The following is a 20,093-nucleotide window of genomic DNA, read 5'->3' as shown; positions in this document are numbered from 1 at the left end:
CAGAATGGCCGAGGCAGGGGCGAAGATGGGCAATGTTACAGATATTAAGGTATTTACAGTTTGTTTTGTTAAACTTTTTTTTTTTCTTCTTTAGGAACTCAGAATCTCACCCAAAGCAGGATGTTTGTCAACCAAAGTCCATTCCATTGGCGTCTTGTCCCCTATTAATTCCGAGCACCACCAGTGCTGTTGACTATCCTGTGGAGCCTCTGGCACAGAATAGCTTTACTGCTGCCCAATCTGAACTATCCCTACCTTTCTGCCTTTCTAATGGTGCCAGCTGGCAGCGAACCACCGTGCCCCCACCTGCTGTGCCCGGGACAGATGAAGGCCACCCTTGCCTCCTCCAGAACCAGCCAATTGTATTCCTGCAGAGTCTGTCGGCGACCCCTGTCCTCATGCTGTGCAGAAACAGAGAGCCCAGCACTGAACTCTCTCCGGGATCCAGCCAGGCTCAACACTGTATGCAAGAACAGGCTTCATCACTTGGGCACAAAGAGAAGAAGGCTGGTGTGTCCACTAGACACTCACGCAAGCGTAGTCCCATGGAACAATGTACAGTGCCTCATGAACCTTGGCAAGATGGCAAGCCAGAGGCTAAACGAGGGAAAACTCTTTGTTGTATTGAACATGCCTCTGGAAGTCATCCTTCAGCATTGCCTTTGTCGCCCATGGACAAGGTACGTGTTTGATTCGCAACAGGATTGAGTGAGACCCAGTCTCCTAGAGGGTGATGTAGCAAGTATTAAAATACAGCCATGCTAGTGGGCAAACCAGGCTAATGCAAGGTTTGGGAAAATTACAGAAAGTGACTCAGTGGGGGAGCCTTTCTCACCTGAGTCAGAAGGTTGTGGATTCAAACCCCACTTCAGACTCTTGAACACAAAATCTAGTCTAGCACATGCAGTGCAGTACTGAGGGAGTGCTACACTGTCGGAGGGTCAGTACTGAGGGAGTGCTACACTGTCGGAGGGTCAGTACTGAGGGAGCGTCGCACTGTCGGCGGGTCATTACTGAGGGAGTGCTGCACTGTCGGCGGGTCAGTACTGAGGGAGTGCTGCACTGTCGGAGGGTCAGTACTGAGGGAGCGTCGCACTGTCGGCGGGTCAGTACTGAGGGAGCGCCGCACTGTCAGAGGGTCAGTACTGAGGGAGCGTCGCACTGTCAGAGGGTCAGTACTGAGGGAACGTCGCAGTGTTGAAGGTGCAGTCTTCCAGATGAAATGTTAAACCGAGGCCCTGTGTGTCCTTTCGCATATATAAGATTTCAAAGAACTATTTTGAAGAGAGCGGAACTGGTCGGTCCTGGTTGATATTTATCCCTCAACCAACATCAATATTTTTTTAGGGATAAAGTACGGTTATCTGGTCTTTGTGACATTGCTGTTTGCAGTTCAGGAGTGTCATTGTTAACAGATTACCTGCCTTTGAGCTGTGGAGATTGTGAAAACCGATTGCAGGTTACCATGGAGACCTTTCCCTTGCAGTCGAGGCAGCTGGGCCTAACCACCATGAAGAGTGAAAGTCTAATCCATATTTCCCAGGAAATTGGGGGCAGGTTAATTTGCTGCCACCAGAGTTGGGGTAATTGTCAGGTGTGGCTCAGTTGGTAGCGCTCTCACCTGAGTCAGCAGATTGTGGGTTCCAGCCCCACTGCAGGATGTAGACTAGACCGACACTCCGCAATCAGTGAGGGAGTGTTTGACGTGTCAGATGAGATGTTGGCCGGAATTTTACGCCACCCCAACGAGCTGGATGGGGGTGGGGGTGGCGTAAAATTGAGCAGGAGACTCCAGGAGGCCTTCCCGACCTCCACCCCTCTTTACGTGGGCCGGGGGGAGGGGCGAGAAACGGGCTGCCCGCCCCAGGCCAATCAAGGCCCTTAATTGGCCACTTAACGGCCACTTAAGGATGTTCGCCCGCCTCCACGGGTATTGTACCTGTGGCAAGCGGGCATCCGGTAGACGTGAAAGGCTGCCCAGTGAAACCTGGTGGCCTCTCAGCACATCGGGGTGTTGAGGGGGTGCGACCGATTCCCAAGACGAGGCAAACCCTAACTTACCTTCAGTCCTGGCTCCATGTCTTCGGCTGGGCTGCAGTCCCATGCAGGTTCAAGCGAGTGGAGGTCCCGCCTCAGAACACTTAAAGCCCAGGGACCCGTAAAATGCGGGACGGATCCCCAGGCCGGGCGGAAGCGGGTTCACCACCGACTTTTAAGTCAGTGGCCAGCTTCCATCCACCCAATGTAAAATCCAGCCCGTTGAACCTGTGGCCTGTTCAGGTTATGTTAAGGATCTTGTGGCATTATTTAAGGAGAAGGGAGATCTCCTGGCCCATATTTCATGAGTAAAAAAGTGAATTAATTGGTCTTGTGTCTTGCTGTTGTTTTCGAGATTTTACTAAGTGCAAAATGGTGACTATGTTTGTCCAGACTGCATGGCGTTGGAACATAGGAACAGGACGAGGCCTTGCAGCCCCTTCGAACTTGCTCCGCCATTCATGCCTGGTCTGCATCTTAACTCTGTCTACCTGCCTAAGTTCCATAGTCTTCAATACCCTGACCCGATTAAAATCTATCCATCTCAGTCTCGAAAGCTGCAAATGACCCCCTCCCCACCCCCTTCCACTGCCTTTTGGGGGAGAGAGTTCTGGATTCAGGGTAATTCACTGTATGTGGCAAGCTTTGGGATGTTTCAGATGTGATGAGGCGCTTATAAAATACAAGTTTTCCTTTTACTTTGTCATGTGACAAGGGAAAAATTACAAAAAATGGGAGGGTGGGGGAAGAATTGGGTAAAACGTCTTTGTTTTAAAATGTAAAAACGTTGGCTTTTAATATATATCCCAAAAGATATATATCCTGGAAGGTGGGGTTAGAATAGGTGGATCGTTTTTCAGCCGGTGCAGACACGATGGGTCAAGTGGCCTCTTTCTGTGCTATAAACTTTCTATGATTCTGAATCAATTTTTTTTTTTAAAGCAATCTTCTAACCAGCGCAATGACACTCTGAGAAATCGCACCAAGAGTCTGAACCAGATTTCTGAGACTGCTGCTTGTCCCCCATCTCAAACCATCAATGTGGATCTGGAGAGCATTCGCCCCTCTACAGGAACCCAGACTGATGACTGCCACACGGACCCGCGGAATGCCGAAGAACGGAATCATATTGTAATGGTCGAGAGCGAGCATCCAGGTTTATCCTTTGCAGTTCATCCCCTAGCAAAAGAGGGTAATCAGGAGGTAGGTTCAGGAAACCAAACAATAGTTGCAAAGATATTTACAACTGGACTTTGAATGTAGGGGCTTGGGTGTAATGGGCATATTTCAAAGTTTCCAGATTACACAAAACTTGGAAATGTGAATAGGAGGAGGCCATTCAGCCCCTCGAGTCTGATCCGCCATTCAATGAGATCTTGGCTAATCTGTATCCTAATTCCATTCACCCTCCTTCGCTCCATATCCTTTTACACTGGGGCAGAATGCACACAGAGTTTAGTTTGCATAGAAACTTGCTATACCTGACCTCGATGTGCTCATTTAAAACAACCAATGTAAGCCTCAGGTAAAATGTTCCACAGCCTCTACATTGGTAACAAAGTAATGATTTCAAAAGGTATGTTTTTTGCATGTTTAGTCATTTGGAAGATCAATATAGAAATATTAAAAACCAACAAGAAGAATAGAAAATGCTGGAAACAAGCAGCAGGTCTGGCAGCATCTACGGAGAGAGAAACAGAGTTAACGCCTCAATCCAACTTCCCCATCAGAACTGGGAAACGCCAAAAATGCAACAGAAGTTTCTCTGTTTAAGTAATACTCTGCTTTTTTATTCTTCCTGCTAAAGTCAACAACTTCAAATTTTCCCACATTGTACTCCATCTGTCTTGCCCATTCACTCAACCTATCTGTATCGGTCTGCAACCTCCTATGTCCTTTTCACAATATACTTTCCTACCTATCTTTGTGTCATCTACAGATTTAGCTACCATGCCATCGCTCCCCTCATCTAAGTCATTGATATAAATTGTAAAAAGTTGAGGCCCAGCACAGACCCCTGCGGGATTCCACTCGTCACATCCTGCCAATCAAAAACAGACACGTTTATGCATACTCTCTGTTTTCTGCCAGACAGTCAATCTTCTATCCATGCTAATATGTTACCCCCTACACCATGAGCTCCTACTTTGCAGAATAACCTTTTATGTTGCACCTTGTCAAATGCCTTCTGGAAATTCAAGGACAGTACGTCAACAGGCTCCCCTTTATCCACAGCACATGTCACTCCTTCAAAGAACTCCAATAAATTTGTTAAACATGATTACCCCTTCACAAAACCATGCTGACTATTCTACCACCCTTTGTGTGAAGAAGTGTTTCCCAACTTCCCTCCTGAATGGCCTGGCTCTCATTTTAAGGTTATGTCCCCCTCCTCCCAGACTCCCCAACCAGCAGGAAAAGTTCCTCACTACCTAGGAACCGTGACGAAAAGCTTGGCCAAAGAGGTGGTTTTTAGGGAGAATCTTAAAGGAGGTGGAGGGCTTTGATTCGGAAGGGAATTCTACAACTGGAAAACCAGAGCATCTGAAGGCACAGTCGCCAACAGTGGGGCAAAGGAAGGGGAGGAGGCTGGAGTTCAAACAACTGAGAGTTTGGAATGGGGGATGAGACGGGCTTCTGCTGCTGCAGAAGATTAACATGTTTCCATGGATCAGTGGAATTGGGATTTACATCCATATTTCCCTCATAATCTGCCAAATCCAGAATGAAAATACATAATCAGTGTCCAGAGAACCTTTTCAAGCCCCCCAGTCCTGGGAATGAGTCTGTTCCTGATGTTTCCTGTCCCAATCAATCCCGTGTCAGCTTTCCTCCCTGCTCCCTGGCTGTGCGAATGCTCCGAGCTGGAACCTGTGACTGTTCTTCACTCCCTATTCATTTCATTTACTGTTGCTATGGCCGTTCCCAGTGCTTTAGACCAACACTGCAATTTGTTCTGTAACTGTGCAGGAGTCAATAAGCAATTATCTAAAAACACTAATTACTCTCATAGATTTGGTCACAGTATCAATTTAATTGGACAGGAATGAAGACAGTTTAAAGTCACAGACACAAAATGCAGCCGTGGTCAATGTGGACTTGGGAATAGCATCTCCTCTTCAGATTCGGCACTTTACAGCTTTCTGGACTTGCCTTTGGGTTCAGCAGTTTTGAACCATGGTCTCTGTCCCCCTTTCGATCCCTTTTTCTTTGCGGGTTTTGGTTTTGCTCTTGTTTTTCTCTGGTTTTTGTTTTTTGGGCAGCGGCTGTTCATCTGCTGTTCCACCTCCTCCAGACACATCCTTTTGTTTCTTTGCTTGTCCTGTTGCCATGCCCTTGGGTTTTGCAACACTAATCCATTCTCTCTTGTCTTCCATCCTGTCGAGGATCTTCCCTTTTGTTCTTTTCCTCACCCTCCCCTCTTTCGGTTGCTTAAAGCCTGTTGCATTTTTGGCTGTTCCCAGTTCTGATGGGGACATTGAATTGAGACGTTAACTTTGTTTCTCTCTCCGTAGATGCTGCCAGACCTGCTACGTGTTTCCAGCATTTTCTATTCTTATTGTTGGTTTTTAATATTTCTATATTGATCTTCCAAATGACTAAACATGCAAAAAACATACCTTTTGAAATCATTACTTTGTTACCAATGTAGAGACTGTGAAACATTTTACTTGAGGCTTACATTGGTTGTTTTAAATGAGCACATCGAGGTCAGGTATAGCAAGTTTCTATGCAAACTAAACTCTGTGCATTCTGCCCCAGCAATGTGCTTTGGTTTCACCAGGCCAAAGATACGCTTTAATCGCATCATTGTGATTTTCATTTTCCACGACCATAAACTCTTCCAAACTATGAATTTGTGGCTGAACTGTGTACATTTGTGCTGTGTACTTGCACCTTTCAGGAATTAAGTTTGCATAGTCCACACTTATTTCACGGAGTTTCGAGTTGGGGTTTGGAGGGGAGGAGGCACAGTCTGCTATTCTATTGCTTTCATGCCATGTCATTGCAGTTCACTCCCAGTTCATAGAGGTCCTGTGCACCCAAAGCTAATGAGCTAGGTTTAACAAGGCTTTTGACCTGGTCCCACATGGCAGACTGGTTAAAAAAAAAAAATCCCATGGGATCCAGGGAAATGCAGCAAGGTGGATACAAAATTGGCTCAGTGGCAGGAAACAAAGTGTAATTGTTGATGGGAGTTTTTGTGACTGGAGGCTGTTTCCAATGGCGTTCAGCAAGGCTCAGTACTGGATCCCCTGCTTTTTGTGGTATAAATGATTTGGACGTAAATGAAGGGGGCATGGTCAAGAAGTTTGCAGGCGACACAAAGAATTGTCTGCGTGGTTAATAGCACGGAGGATAGCTGTAGGCTGCAGTAAGATATCGATGAGCTGGTCAGATGGGCAGAAAAGTGACAAATGGAATTTAACTTGGAGAAGTTAAAGTTGGAGAAGGTGATTCACTTTGGAAGGAGTAACAGGAATGCAGAGTACTGGGCTAATGGGAAGATTCTTGGTAGTGTAGATGAACAGAGAGATCTTGGTGTCCAGGTACATAAATCCCTGAAGGTTGCTACCCAGGTTAATAGGGCTGTTAAGAAGGCATATGGTGTGTTAGCTTTTATTAGTAGGGGGATCGAGTTTCGGAGACACGAGGTCATGCTGCAGCTGTACAAAACTCTGGTGAGACCGCACCTGGAGTATTGTGTGCAGTTCTGGTTACCGCATTATAGGAAGGATGTGGAAGCTTTGGAAAGGGTGCAGAGGAGATTTACTAGGATGTTGCCTGGTATGGAGGGACGGTCTTACGAGGAAAGGCTGAGGGACCTGAGGTTGTTTTCGTTGGAGAGGAGGAGGAGGAGAGGTGACTTAATAGAGACATACAAGATAATCAGAGGGTTAGATAGGGTGGATAGTGAGAGTCTTTTTCCTCGGATGGTGATGGCAAACACGAGGGGACATAGCTTTAAGTTGAGGGGTGATAGATATAGGACAGATGTTAGAGGTAGTTTCTTTACTCAGAGAGTAGTAGGGGCGTGGAACGCCCTGCCTGCAACAGTAGTAGACTCGCCAACTTTAAGGGCATTTAAGTGGTCATTGGATAGACATATGGATGAAAATGGAATAGTGTAAGTCAGATGGTTTCACAGGTCGGCGCAACATCGAGGGCCGAAGGGCCTGTACTGCGCTGTAATGTTCTAATTCTAAAGTGTGATGTAATGCATTTGGGGAGGTCAAACAAGGCAAAGGAATACAGCATTAATGGGAGAATATTGAGAGGTGTAGAGGAAGTGAGGGACCTTGGAGTGAATGTCCACATATCCCAGAAGGTAGCAGGACAGGTCGATAAGGTGGTTAAGAAGGCATATGGAATCCTTTCCTTTATTAGCCGAGGTATAGAATACAAGAGCAGGGAGGTTGTGCTGGAACTGTATAACTCATTGGTTAGGCCACAACTTGAGTACTGTGTGCAGTTCTGGTCACCTCATTACAGAAAGGATGTAATTGCACTAGAGAGGGTACAGAGGAGATTTACGAAGATAGGATGTTGCCAGGACTGGAAAAATGCAGCTATGAGGAAAGATTGGATAGGCTGGGGTTGTTCTCCTTGGAATAGAGAAGGCTGAGGGGAGATCTGATTGAAATATACAAAATTGTGAGGGGCCTGGATAGAGTGGAGGTGAAGGGTCTAATCACCTTATAACAGAGGTAAGTGACTAGGGGGCATAGATTTAGATTTATAGATTGGTAGAAGGATTAGAGAGGAGATGAGGAAATATTCTTTCACCCAGAGGGGTCTGGAACTCACTGCCTGAAAGGGTGGTAGAGGCAGAAACCCTCAACTCATTTAAAAGGTGCCTGGATGAGCACCTGAAATGCTGTCACCTGCAGGGCTACGGACCAAATGCTGGAAAGTGGGATTAGGTTGGGTGGCTTTTTTTCATCTGGCACAGACCTGATGGGCCAAGTGGCCTCTTTCTGTGCTGTAAACTTTCTATGATTGGTCTTGCTCTGAGCCTGTTAGGAAATAGTCTTTTCCCTCCCTGCATCCATTTCCTTTCCCTCACAGACCTCCTATATTATACAACAACAACTTGCATTTATCGATTGTCTTTAACATAGTAAAATGTCCCAAGGTGCTTCACAGGAGTGTTATCAAACAAAATTTGACATTAAGCCAATAAGGAGATATTAGGAAAAAGCTTGGTTAAAGAGGTAGGATTTGAGGAGTGTCTTAAAGGAGGAGAGAGATAGAGAGGCGAAGAGGTTTAGGGAGAGAATTCCAGAGCTCGGGGCCACAGTAGTTGCCAATGGTGTAGCGATTAAAATCGGGGTTGCTCAAGAGACCAGAATTGGAGGCACAGCGATATCTCGGAGGGTTGTAGGACTGGAGGAGATTTCAGAGATGGGGAGGGGGGAGGCCATGGAAAGACCAGTTGCTCCATTTTTTATCCACTCCCTTTTTAAGACCTATTATTTTTTTTTTAAAAGTTCATGTATGACCAAATTTATGGTTCCTGACATTTTTATTTACACATTTTTCCTCCCATTTTGAAGTGAGGGGAATGAGGGAGTGGGAGAAGGAATGTTAATATTTGTATTGTTGCACGGGATGATTGCTGCTGTTTCTTGTAGCCTCTCGGAGCCTCTGGAAATCTTGTACCGTCTCCAGTTGTGATCCAGGATCAGAGTGGATTAGCTGAAAATAACCAGTGCTACCATCTGCCAGCTGCCCCTGGTGAGTGTTTAAATATTCTGTTCAAAAGTCTTTCCCCGCAGGACATTGACGAACCAGTTTGATTTCTGGAACAATCCGGAAGCTTCCGTCTGATGCCAGCCCACAGATTATCAGCTTTATTTTTGGGTAGGTTGGGACTCTGGTGTAACAGCCCCATTTCACACTGCTCCCCCATTGAGTTAAATGGAAATAAAAAACATGGTGATGTAAAATGGGGCTGTCAGTTTGGCCGTCGGCAATCTTACACGATCGTACCAGTGTCAAAGCCTACCCCGTTAAACTTCAATTTTAAAACTTGTCATTGTTAGATTTGAACTAGTGACTTCTGGGTCCAGTGTATGTCTTAGCAGTAGAATAATACATTGCACTTTACATGATCTCTCGCTTCTGTCCTTTCTGAAGAAGTGAATCATGGTGAATTACCATGAGCATTGGTGCAGGGGATCTTTTTATTTGGTGCACACATCATACCTTAGCCATTGTGTGTCATTCTTAATGTTTATATATTCAACAGAAAAGCCATTGCTCTTCAATGTATGAAGAAATGTCTGATCAATGAATTATTCAGGAGGCACAACCTGGGGAGAAAAACAGAGAAATTAAAAAAAAAAGTTAGACCATGAATGAAGCTGAGGGTCTGACCCGGGTCAGTTGGTGTCTGACTGTCCTGTGAGGGCCTAGCAATTCTGGTCTTGAGTGTCGCACTTTAGGGTGGAGTTTTGTCTTTTACTTTTCGACATGAAGTCATGTCCTGGGTCAAGCACATTGGGTTAAATTCAGGCAGGTGGTGGAATCTCACACTCATACCAGAATCTTGCAATGTTCCTTCCATTTAAGTGGATATATAGAAACCTGAGCCTGTTTGGTTGAATCCAATTCTGCCCACCCAATTTCCCTGTGCACTTTACTAACAGAATACTCCACTGTGTTACGTGATGTAACATCCTTGTCCTTGTAATAACTCTGTGCCCACCTGTTTGGCATGAGCTGTGCCACAGGAGTCCATTAGTGCAGTACTGAGAGAGTGCTGCACTGTCAGAGGTGCCATCACTTGGATGAGGCATTAAACCAAGGCCCTGTCTGCCCTTTCAAGTGGCATAAAAGATCCCATGTCACTGTTCAAAGAAGAGCAGAAATGGCTTCGCCAATATTTATCCTTCAATCAACATCACTTTAAAAGGAACACAGATTATCTAATCGTTATCACACTGCTGTTTCTGAGATCTTGCTATGTGCAAATTGGCTGTTGTATTTCCTACATTACAACAATGTCTACACTTCAAAAGTACTTCATTGGCTGCAAAGCACTTTGAGACCAAAGAACAGTACAGCACAGGAACAGGCCATTCGGCCCTCCAAGCCTGCGCCGATCTTGATGCCTGCCTAAACTAACACCTTCTGCACTTCCGGGGACCGTATCCCTCTATTCCCTTCCTATTCATGTATTTGTCAAGATGTCTCTTAAACGTCGCTATCGTACCTGCTTCCACCACCTCCCCCGGCAGCAAGTTCCAGGCACTCACCACCCTCTGTGTAAAGACATTCTGAGCCACTGAAACATGTAATATAAATGCCAGTTGCACACATGCTCTCTCGCACGCTGTCTCTCACGTTCTCTCTTTCATCTGCTCTTTTTCTCTTTCTTGTGTTTCATAAGCCTACTGAAGATATTTGAACATTAGTTAAACAGCAATTTTTGTTTTCTGTCTCCTCCCTATTTTACAGGTATGAGAGAGTTGAATCTGTTACTTTCCACTAATCAGAGCCTCAGTGGAATCACCATCCCCGGCCAAATGGGGTCAGTGGGCCTCCCCTATCAGGTGATGGTGCCTGTGTTTTGCCCGACGCTTCCTGCTACAAAATCTGCTGGGAATTCCATTCAGAACACCGGCCTAATGCATTTCAACCTCCAGAATCTGAGCCTGCTACCGAGCACCCAGCTTTTAATGAGTGGTGTTTCAGTACCAACACCAACCAGAACCACTGTCAGATCCTCCTCACCAGAACAGATTTATTCTCCTGTGTTTGCTCAGGCTTCTCGAGAAGACCTTCCCACCAAACTACAGCCTCCTGTTCAGCAACCCGCCACTATCAAACTCAAGCAACAGGTACGAGTTTATGGGGTGGGAGGTGGCAGTGACTGCGACACTGAGCGTTGCCACTTGGGCCCCTGAGGTCTGATGGGTTATATTACAAGGTTAAGTTTTAGTGATGCTGCCGGGCTGATGTTAAACACTGTTTATTTCCTGTCTCCACCTCCCTCATAAGAACCAGGAGCAGGAGTAGACCCTTCACACCTGCTCCATCATTTAATGACTGATCCTTGACCTCAACACCTTCCCACCTGATCCCCTTATTCCTCGATTCCCTTAGTGTCCAAACATCTATCGACCTCTGTCTTGAATAAACTCATCAACTGAGCATCCACAGCTCTCTGGGTTAGAGAATTCCAAATATTCACAACCCTCTGGGTGAAGAAATTTCTTCTTATCCGTGATGGCCAACCCCTTATCGTGAGATTGTTGCCCCCTGTTCTAGGCTCTCCAGCCAGGGGGAAACATCCTCTCAGCATCTACCCTGTCAGCACCTCATGTTTCAATGAGATCACTCATTCTCTGGAGTTTAGAAGAATATAGACCCAATTTACTCAGTCTCTCAACATAGGACAACCATCTCATCCCATGAATCAATGTAATGAACCTTTGTTGCTCCACTATCGAAGACAAGTATATCCTTCCTTAAGTATGGAGAACAAAACTGTACACCGTACTCCAGGTGTGGTCTCACCAAAGCCCTGCACAATTACAGCAAGACTTCCTTACTATTATACTGCAGCCCCCTTGCAATAAAGGCCAACACGCCATTTGGCTTCCTACTTGCTTGCTGTACCTGCATGTTAACTTTCTGTATTTCTTTCATAAGGACACCCAAATGCCTCTGAACACCAACAGTTCCTCACCATTTATTCTGTTTTTCTATTCCTAACAAAGTGAATAACCTCACATTTCTTCACATTATACTCCACCTGCCTCCTGGTCTATGCAGTTAACCTGTCTATATCCCTTTACAGATTTTGTGTCCTCCTCACAGCTTACATTCCCACCTAGCTTTGTATCATTAGCAATCTCAGATACATTACACTCATCTAAGTCATTAGTATAGTTTGTAAATAGCTGAAGTCCCAACACTGATCCTTGTGACATAAAAACAAGAAATGCTGGAAATACTCAGCAGGTCTGGCAGCATCTGTGCAGTGAGAAGCAGAGTTAACATTTCAGGTCAGTGACCCTTCTTCAGAACTGATCCTTGTGACACTCCACTAGTTACAGTTTGCTCACCTGAAAATGTCCCGTTTATTCCTACTCCGTTTTCTGTCCTTTAACCAATTCTCTAACCATGCTAATATATTACCCCCAATCCCATGAACCTTTATCTTGTGCAACAACCTTTCATGTGGCACCCTATCAAAATCCTTTTGAAAATCTAATACACTACAGTCACTGATTCACCTTTAACTACCTTGCTAGTTACATCTTCAAAATACTCTAACAGATTTGGCAAACACAATTTCCCTTTCATAAAACCATGTTGACTTTGCTCAATAATATAGTTTTCTAAATGCCCTGTTACCATTTCCTTAAGAACAGATTCTAACATTTTCCTGATGACTGATTTCAGGCTAATTGACCTGTAGGTCCCTGTTTTCTCTCTCCCTCCTTTCTTAAATAACGATGTTACATTTGCTAGCGTTCAATCTGACAGGATTGTTCTTGAATGCATGGAATTTTGCAAAATCATAACCTGTGCATCCAGTATCTGAAGCTACCTCTTCTAGAACCCTAGGATGGAGGCCATCAGGTCCTGGGGATTTGTTGGCTTTTAGTCCCACACTCTCAGACAGTGCATTCCAGATCCGAAACACTCACTGAACCTGCCTCCACCACACTATCAGACAGTGCATTCCAGACCCTAAACACTCACTGAACCTGCCTCCACCACACTCTCAGACAGTGCATTCCAGATCCGAAACACTCACTGAACCTGCCTCCACCACACTCTCAGACAGTGCATTCCAGACCCTAAACACTCACTGAACCTGCCTCCACCACACTCTCAGACAGTGCATTCCAGATCCGAAACACTCACTGAACCTGCCTCCACCACACTCTCAGACAGTGCATTCCAGATACTAAACACTCACTGAACCTGCCTCCACCACACTCTCAGACAGTGCATTCCAGATCCTAACCACTCACTGAACCTGCCTCCACCACACTCTCAGACAGTGTATTCCAGATCCTAAACACTCACTGAACCTGCCTCCACCACACTCTCAAACAGTGCATTCCAGATCCTAAACACTCACTGAACCTGCCTCCACCACACTCTCAGACAGTGCATTCCAGATCCTAACCACTCACTGAACCTGCCTCCACCACACTCTCAGACAGTGTATTCCAGATCCTAAACACTCACTGAACCTGCCTCCACCACACTCTCAGACAGTGCATTCCAGATCCTAAACACTCACTGCGTAAAACAAAAGTTTTTCCTCAAGTCACTTTGGTTCTTTTGCCATTCACCTTAAAATGATATCCTCTGGTTTCTCCCTATTGACTCTGTCCAGACCCCTCATAATTGTGAACACCTCTATCAAATGTCCTCTCTAAGGAAAACAGCCCCAGCTTCCCCAATCTATCCTCGTACCTGAAGTCCCTCATCCCGGGAATCATTCCCATGGCTCAGTGTCAGATTTGTCTTAAACCCTTGCTGTGAAGCACCTTGGGATGTTTTACTACATTAAGGGCGCTATATACATGCAAGTTGTTCTGTTTTGAAGAGAGCGTTTGAGTATTATACACACTGGTCATTTACAATGCAAGCAACGAAGGTAAGACAAATCACGTCTCTGTGGCTGACTAATTCATCACAGAGGGAAGAAAGAACCTGCATTTATATAGTGCCTTTCACAACCTCAGCACATCCCAAAGATCTTTTTGCAATACTTTTAAATATTCTAATGTAGGAACTTTGTGATTTCAATCAATGCTTTGGAATTCTCTACCCCAGAGAGCTGTAGATGTTCAGTGGTTGAGTATATTCAAGACTGAGATCGATAGATTTTGGGGCACTAAGGGAATTGGGGATAGGGTGGGAAAGTGGAGATGAGGTGGAAGATAATCCATGATCTCATTGATTGGCAGCGCAGGCTCAAGGGGCCGAATGGCTGACTCCAGCTCCTGTTTCTTATGATGCAAGGGATTTATTTGGGAATTCAAATCTACATACTGTTTCTATTCTTTGTTTTCCAGTCACCGATCCCAATAACTCCTAAGGATGGTCAACAGTCGTTCGTGGAGACCTACTTCCATACGCCTGTTCCCATAGTGCAGGGCAAGAAGATGGAGGGACTGCAGGTCAAGGTGGCATCTCATGCCCAGCGTAGGCTGGAAATTGAAAATAATGTTACAAAATAATGGATTGTACACAATGTCTTTATTGATGATTATCAGTGGAAGATTAACAGCAGTTGGCAACAATTTCACCATTTGTCGGGGGTTGGATTTACTAAAGTTTACTCCAATGAGGATGCAACTCACCTATCTGTTTACAAGACCAGTCCACATTGAGTATTGGAGAGTGCATTGTTATGAGGTGAATGAGTGTATGTAAAAGAAAAACTTGAAGCACTAAGGATTTTCAATAATTTCCTTTTTTTCCTGCAGCTTATGGGAGAGGCTTTATAATAATGTTACAATTTACATTTTAATATATTAAGATTACCGTAAAACTCAGAGCAGAGGATTGGACTCGTCTGGAGCCCAAAAAACAAGAGACCATCTTTCGCACACAGGTAGTGATCTCTTAATGAGGTCAGGGAGAATGTAAAATGAACTAACTGCAACACATAGGAGTTGTCAGAATTAGATATAGGAATACCTCTTTATTTTGTAACAGAATTTTTATTTCGCTTGTATTTACATTCAGTGTCCAGCCCAATCTGCAGTAAAAGGCCATATCACTGGTGAAGATGGGCATTAGTAATGAGAGTATTGAATGACTGCAGAATACTGTGATGTGTATAATCGTACTGTGTGTTAATCTCCACTTGTCAACAGGCAAGTTGAAATAACTCCCACTCACTCACTTCCCCCCCTGCCACCACCAAAAACCCATAGGAAGGGCGAGAGCAAAGGGTTAATTTCTAGTAACTATACGAGACAACAGTCACAGCCAGATGGGATCTTAGTTTTACTCATTTATTAGACCTATTGCTGTATAATTGAGATTATTAGTGAGTGTATCTCAAAATGCATCTGAAATGCTATATGGAGATGTATTCTGCACCTTCTGAGTGACACTTAACCTACAATTCATAATCTCATTTCACCTTCTTAAAGGACCCTTTATAACCCCCATCTCCCAAACTCAGAGCTGCATTAACTTCAAAGCCATTCCTGATCCAATCTGTGGTTCCTAATTTTTCCATCTTCCCCCAATGCAACAAAGTTGCATTCTTAGAAAAAGTCTTGCATTAGAAAATATTTTTATTTTAAAGAGATCCAGTTAGTCAGTTGGCAAAACCATTGGAGAAGTCCCAATTCGCCAGCTGTGGTCTAGTATTAGGCTTGAGGGGCCGAGTGGCCTACTCCTGCCCCTAATTTGTATTAAAGGTTGTTTTTCATTCCTGTAGAAGTCTTTGAGCTTATTGGATCCTTCATGGCCCTGGGACAGGAAGAGCTGCTTTGGTTGCTGGGGGTAGTAATTCATTCATACAATCGCTTTGTGCCTTTAGAGTCGGAACATGGACATAGCCCACATTGAAAGTTTTGAATTCTGCTTTCCATTAATTTGTAGTTCTCTCTATTTTCTCTGCTATTGACAGATCTTGTTCCAGTTTAGAACTTTTCCACCAATGAGGTAGCAGCCCTTTCAAAACTCCCTTCATCCCAGGCTCACACAAATCGGAACCAGACTACCCAGCAAATAAGAAATATAAGGTGCACATGGGACGGGAATCTTTGAGGGCCCTGTTGGTGGGGGTTAGGGAGTGGGCCACTATGATCTTGGGCCACAGTTTAAACACTCTTGACCAATTTCATTCAATAAGGGACATAAGGTCATTCAAATAGTTCAGGTTGGTCTGCACCTCAACTCCCACTTCGCTGCCTGTAACCACCCCCACATCCATCCCTTGATTCTGATTCACATTGAATACATTATACCAGGATAATGAGGAAGGAATAAGATGTGTTTTAAATATTCATTCACAGGATGTGGGCATCACTGGCTAGGCCAGCATTTATTGCCCATCCCTAGTTGCCCTTGAGAAGGTGGTGGTGAGCTGCCTTCTTAAATACAACTGAGTGTGGTGCTCGACCAATTCAAAAGGCAGTTAAGAGTCAACCACATTGCTGTGGGTCTGGAGTCACATGTAGGCCAGACCAGGTAAAGATGGCAGATTTCCCTCCCTAAAGGTAGCAAGTGAGCCAGATGGGTTTTTACAACAATCCGGTAGTTTCATGGTCACTGTTACTGAGACGAGATTTTTATTCCAGATTTTATTTAATTAACTAAATTTAAATTCCCCAGCTGTCATGTTGGTATTGTACTCGAGTCTCCGGATACTTTGTCTAGCCCTCTGGATTACTATTCCAGTAACATGCTACGGTACCCCTAAAGTTGTCAGGTCATCTTAGTAGTTATGTCAACTTGAAGTTATCCTGCAGGTGGCAGGAGGGGTTTTTAAAATGAACAATGTCAGCAAAAAAATTGCCTTGTATAAAACAAATAATGTCCATGCGGACAGTTTATCTCATTCTTGAAAAATATATTTGAATAACAGTTTCCACTTGCTATTTACGCAGCATTGTCAGTGAGGATTGACTGTAATCGGTCAGTAATGAGTTACAATGGGCAAATTATTCCATCTGGGACTCGGGGACTGTTTAAATGTCGGTACAAGGAAGAGAACCATCAGCATAATGCTTTCACACGGAGAGGAATTGTGTCCAGTGTAGATACACAACAGTATTTCCTTACCTTCCTCAGTTCATAGTTAGCATGCCTTAGAATAGGAAGTTTCTGTGAAGTAATTCCTAGCTCCCCAATTGGCATATACCCTAGTGCAATACTGAACTGATGGGTTGAATAGCTTCCTGTGCAGTAAGATTTAATAATATTGACCAGAGCTTTTTCGGTTTAGTCTCTGAGGCTCAGTGACTTCACACTGGAAAGTCCCAATGTCTGGATGTTTAGTGAGGACTGAATCAGTTTTTAATCCTGCTTTGGTCTAGTAGCTTCTGGGTACCTGTCACCCAACACCCACATGGTGAGCTGCTGGATGGTGAAGCCCTCCTCAACATCAATCAATGCCATCAGGAGAGAATAAGGACATAAAAAACAGGAGCATTACAACCCATAAGCCTACTCAGTCATTCAATATGATCATAGAAAGTTTACGGCACAGAAAGAGGCCATTTGGCCCATCGTGTATGCGCTGGCCAAACAACGAGCCACCCAGCCTAATCCCACTTTCCAGCATTTGGTCCATAGCCCTGCAAATTACGGCACTTGAGGTGCATATCCAGACTTCTTTTCAATGAGTTGAGGGTTTCTGCCTCAACTACCCTTTCAGGCAGTGAGTTCCAGACCCCCATCACCCTCTGGGTGAAAATACTTTTCCTCATCTCCTCACGACTGATCTTCCACATCAACTTCACTTTCCCACCCTATCTCTTAGTGCCCAAAAATCTGTCGATCTCAGTCTTAAATACACTCTGACTGAGCATCCACAACTTTCTGGGGTAGAGAATGCTGAAGATTCACAACCCTTTGAATGAAGAAATTTCTATTTATTTTGATTCTAAATGATTGACCCCTTAGTCTGAGACTGTGACCTTATCTTCTGGGATGGGGATGGATTAATGGACTATCTTAAATAGTACGTATCGTACATCTAACGGGGCCTTTCACCAAGTATAAGTGAAGACAATAATGGCCCCCTCGGTACAATCCCTTTCTTTTCCATTGAGCTATTTTACAATTAAATCTGATCGTCAGTGACAAACACTTGGTAAAATCACACCCGTAGGTTGGGTGACGTAGCAAACACAGGAACAGGAGGAGGCCATTCAGCCCCTCAAGCCTGTTACACAGGAACAGCAGGAGGCCATTCAGCCCCTCAAGTCTGGAACTGAACGGCAGAGCATTGTGGTTGATCCGTACCCAAACTCCATTCAACAGTCATAGCTCGGTAATTCCTTGTTAGCCTCACCCAATCTGTTGATCGCAGCTTGAAAATTTCAATTGTCCGCCCCCTCTCCCCTACCAGCATTTGCAGCTGTTTGTGGGGAGAGCAAACCAGATACAGCCTTGTTTTCCCTGGGCCTACATTTTTTCGAGGTGTGGGAGGGAGAATTTCTGCCCACTTGCTGCTGACCCCATTGGAAATCCTGAGGTCTGGCTCTTCTGGGACACTGGTCCGAATAGGGGTGAGGGGTTTTGCTGTGGCATCTTGGAGTGGGAATGACTCTGTTCTTCTGCCAGTTTTGGCAGTGGTAGTAATTTGTCTCTGCATTTCCCATGTACATTGTGAGATTATACATCCATATCAGGGATTCACTGCTAGAATTCCTGTGAATTCCAATGGAACAAGAGATTCCAGTTGCCCATAGGTCGCTGAACCCCCTCCCTGCTCCAGGAATTGTGGGGACCACTAGCTTTTTGTGCTTCTAGTGGGCCCTAAATAGTATTTCTGACATTCCAACTCATTTTGGGAAAGGGGAAATGGAGTCAGTCCCATAGACATCATCTGTTCATCAGTGAAAATGTCAAATTATGATACTTGACCGTTTTTCAAACTTGTTTACATTGTGATAGATACAAATATGGTGCTAATTTTTGTATTTAAAATGCTGGATTCTTTTAATTTTGATGCTGCTCACTGCAATGGATGTATGTGCACTGCTAGTTTGTTAAATTAGTATTTCAGATTTCTTCATTGCTGCTTTTAAACTGTTTCCATGTGCTGTAGTGATGAGGCTTTTATATGGACAGTGGGTGTTCTTTGTGATTCTAGACTGGATAGTGATGAACGATGTGACAAAGCCTAGTTATTTTCTGACCATTTCATTGTTCTGTCTGTGCTGCAAACAGCAACACAAGCCCAGAAATTCCAGGAGGGAGATGACCTCAAACTACAGCAAACCAGAACTTCCTCGCTCAATTCATCAATGCACGTTCCTGCTCCCGGATCTGTTCCTGGGGCAAGAAATATTTTATGTATTGTAACTGGGCCGTCTTTGGTGAGGGAGACTGGGGGAGGATGTAAAAACATTTGGATGTCTTGCTGGAGTGGTGAGTCTAACAGCAGTAAGTAAAAAAAAAAAATTGCCATTGTTTTTTTTTACAATTAGCCAAAACCAGCCTTTCAATCCAGCCATTGTGCTCATTGGTGCTACAGTATCAGGTGCTAGGGAAGGTGCTGTGATTTCTTTACCCCTCATTGGCCATGTTACAACAACATTGAATTCACAAGTAGGTGAGGCTCACTATGCAGCTGCCCCCATAATGCTGTAATTTTTGATGGATGGAGAATGTTACAAGGACTCCGTGTCACCAGCTTCATTCCAAATTTTGCACCCCCCACCCCCCTGGAATTTCAGAGCTCTGACTTCTGCTCATGTTCTCTAAAGTTACTGAATAAAAAATGATCCAGGTCCTCCTTGGGGTTTTTTTCCTTCTTGCCTGCACAATTTAGGAAGTTATTGCTGCAAAACGTTAGTTTGTCGCCACCTGCAAAGGATACATTCCAAGCTGATGTTCAGTGTTAGTGTTGTAAACTGAGCTAGTTTTTTTAATTAAAATAAAAGCAAAATACTGCAGATGCTGGAAAGCTGAAATAAAAACAAGAAATGCTGGAAATACTCAGCAGGTCTGGCAGCATCTGTGGAAAGAGAAGCAGAGTTAATGTCTCAGGTCAGTGACCCTTCATCAGAACTGGCAAATATTAGAAATGTAAAAGTAAAGTAAGTAAAGCGGGGGTGGGGCAAGAGATAACAAAAGAGAAGGTGTAGATAGGACAAGGTCACAGAGAATAAGTGACCAGAAGGTCATGGAGCAAAGGTAAACAATATGTTAATGATGTGTTGAAAGACAAAGCATTAGTACAGACAGGGTGTTAATGGACAGAAAACTGAACAGCCACAAGTACAAACATGAAAAAAAACTAGGTAGGCAAACTGAACAAACTAAGATAAAATAGAATAAACAAAAAAAAAAAGAAAAATTAACTAAAAATAAAAGTTAAATAGCCC

General features: G+C 44.3%; 1 protein-coding gene across 2 annotated transcripts in view; it reads left to right on the top strand.

The window, feature by feature from the left end:
- Window positions 1-19,517, top strand: part of LOC137379377 (transcription factor E2F7-like) — a 40,865-nt gene extending 21,348 nt beyond the window's left edge. For both annotated transcript variants that reach the window (XM_068050097.1, XM_068050096.1), the window contains 5 exons: window positions 95-680; window positions 2,980-3,240; window positions 8,673-8,775; window positions 10,501-10,883; window positions 14,088-19,517. In XM_068050097.1, coding sequence (XP_067906198.1) covers window positions 95-680; window positions 2,980-3,240; window positions 8,673-8,775; window positions 10,501-10,883; window positions 14,088-14,252 — 1,498 coding nt within the window. In that variant the 3' untranslated portion in view covers window positions 14,253-19,517. The remainder of the gene's footprint in view (window positions 1-94; window positions 681-2,979; window positions 3,241-8,672; window positions 8,776-10,500; window positions 10,884-14,087) is intronic.
- The last annotated feature ends 576 nt before the right edge of the window (window positions 19,518-20,093 follow it).

Source organism: Heterodontus francisci, chromosome 18 (assembly GCF_036365525.1).
Source record: "Heterodontus francisci isolate sHetFra1 chromosome 18, sHetFra1.hap1, whole genome shotgun sequence".
Classification (NCBI taxonomy): domain Eukaryota; kingdom Metazoa; phylum Chordata; class Chondrichthyes; order Heterodontiformes; family Heterodontidae; genus Heterodontus; species Heterodontus francisci.
Note: the sequence above shows the minus strand (reverse complement) of the source record. Positions and strands in the feature narration are given on the sequence as shown.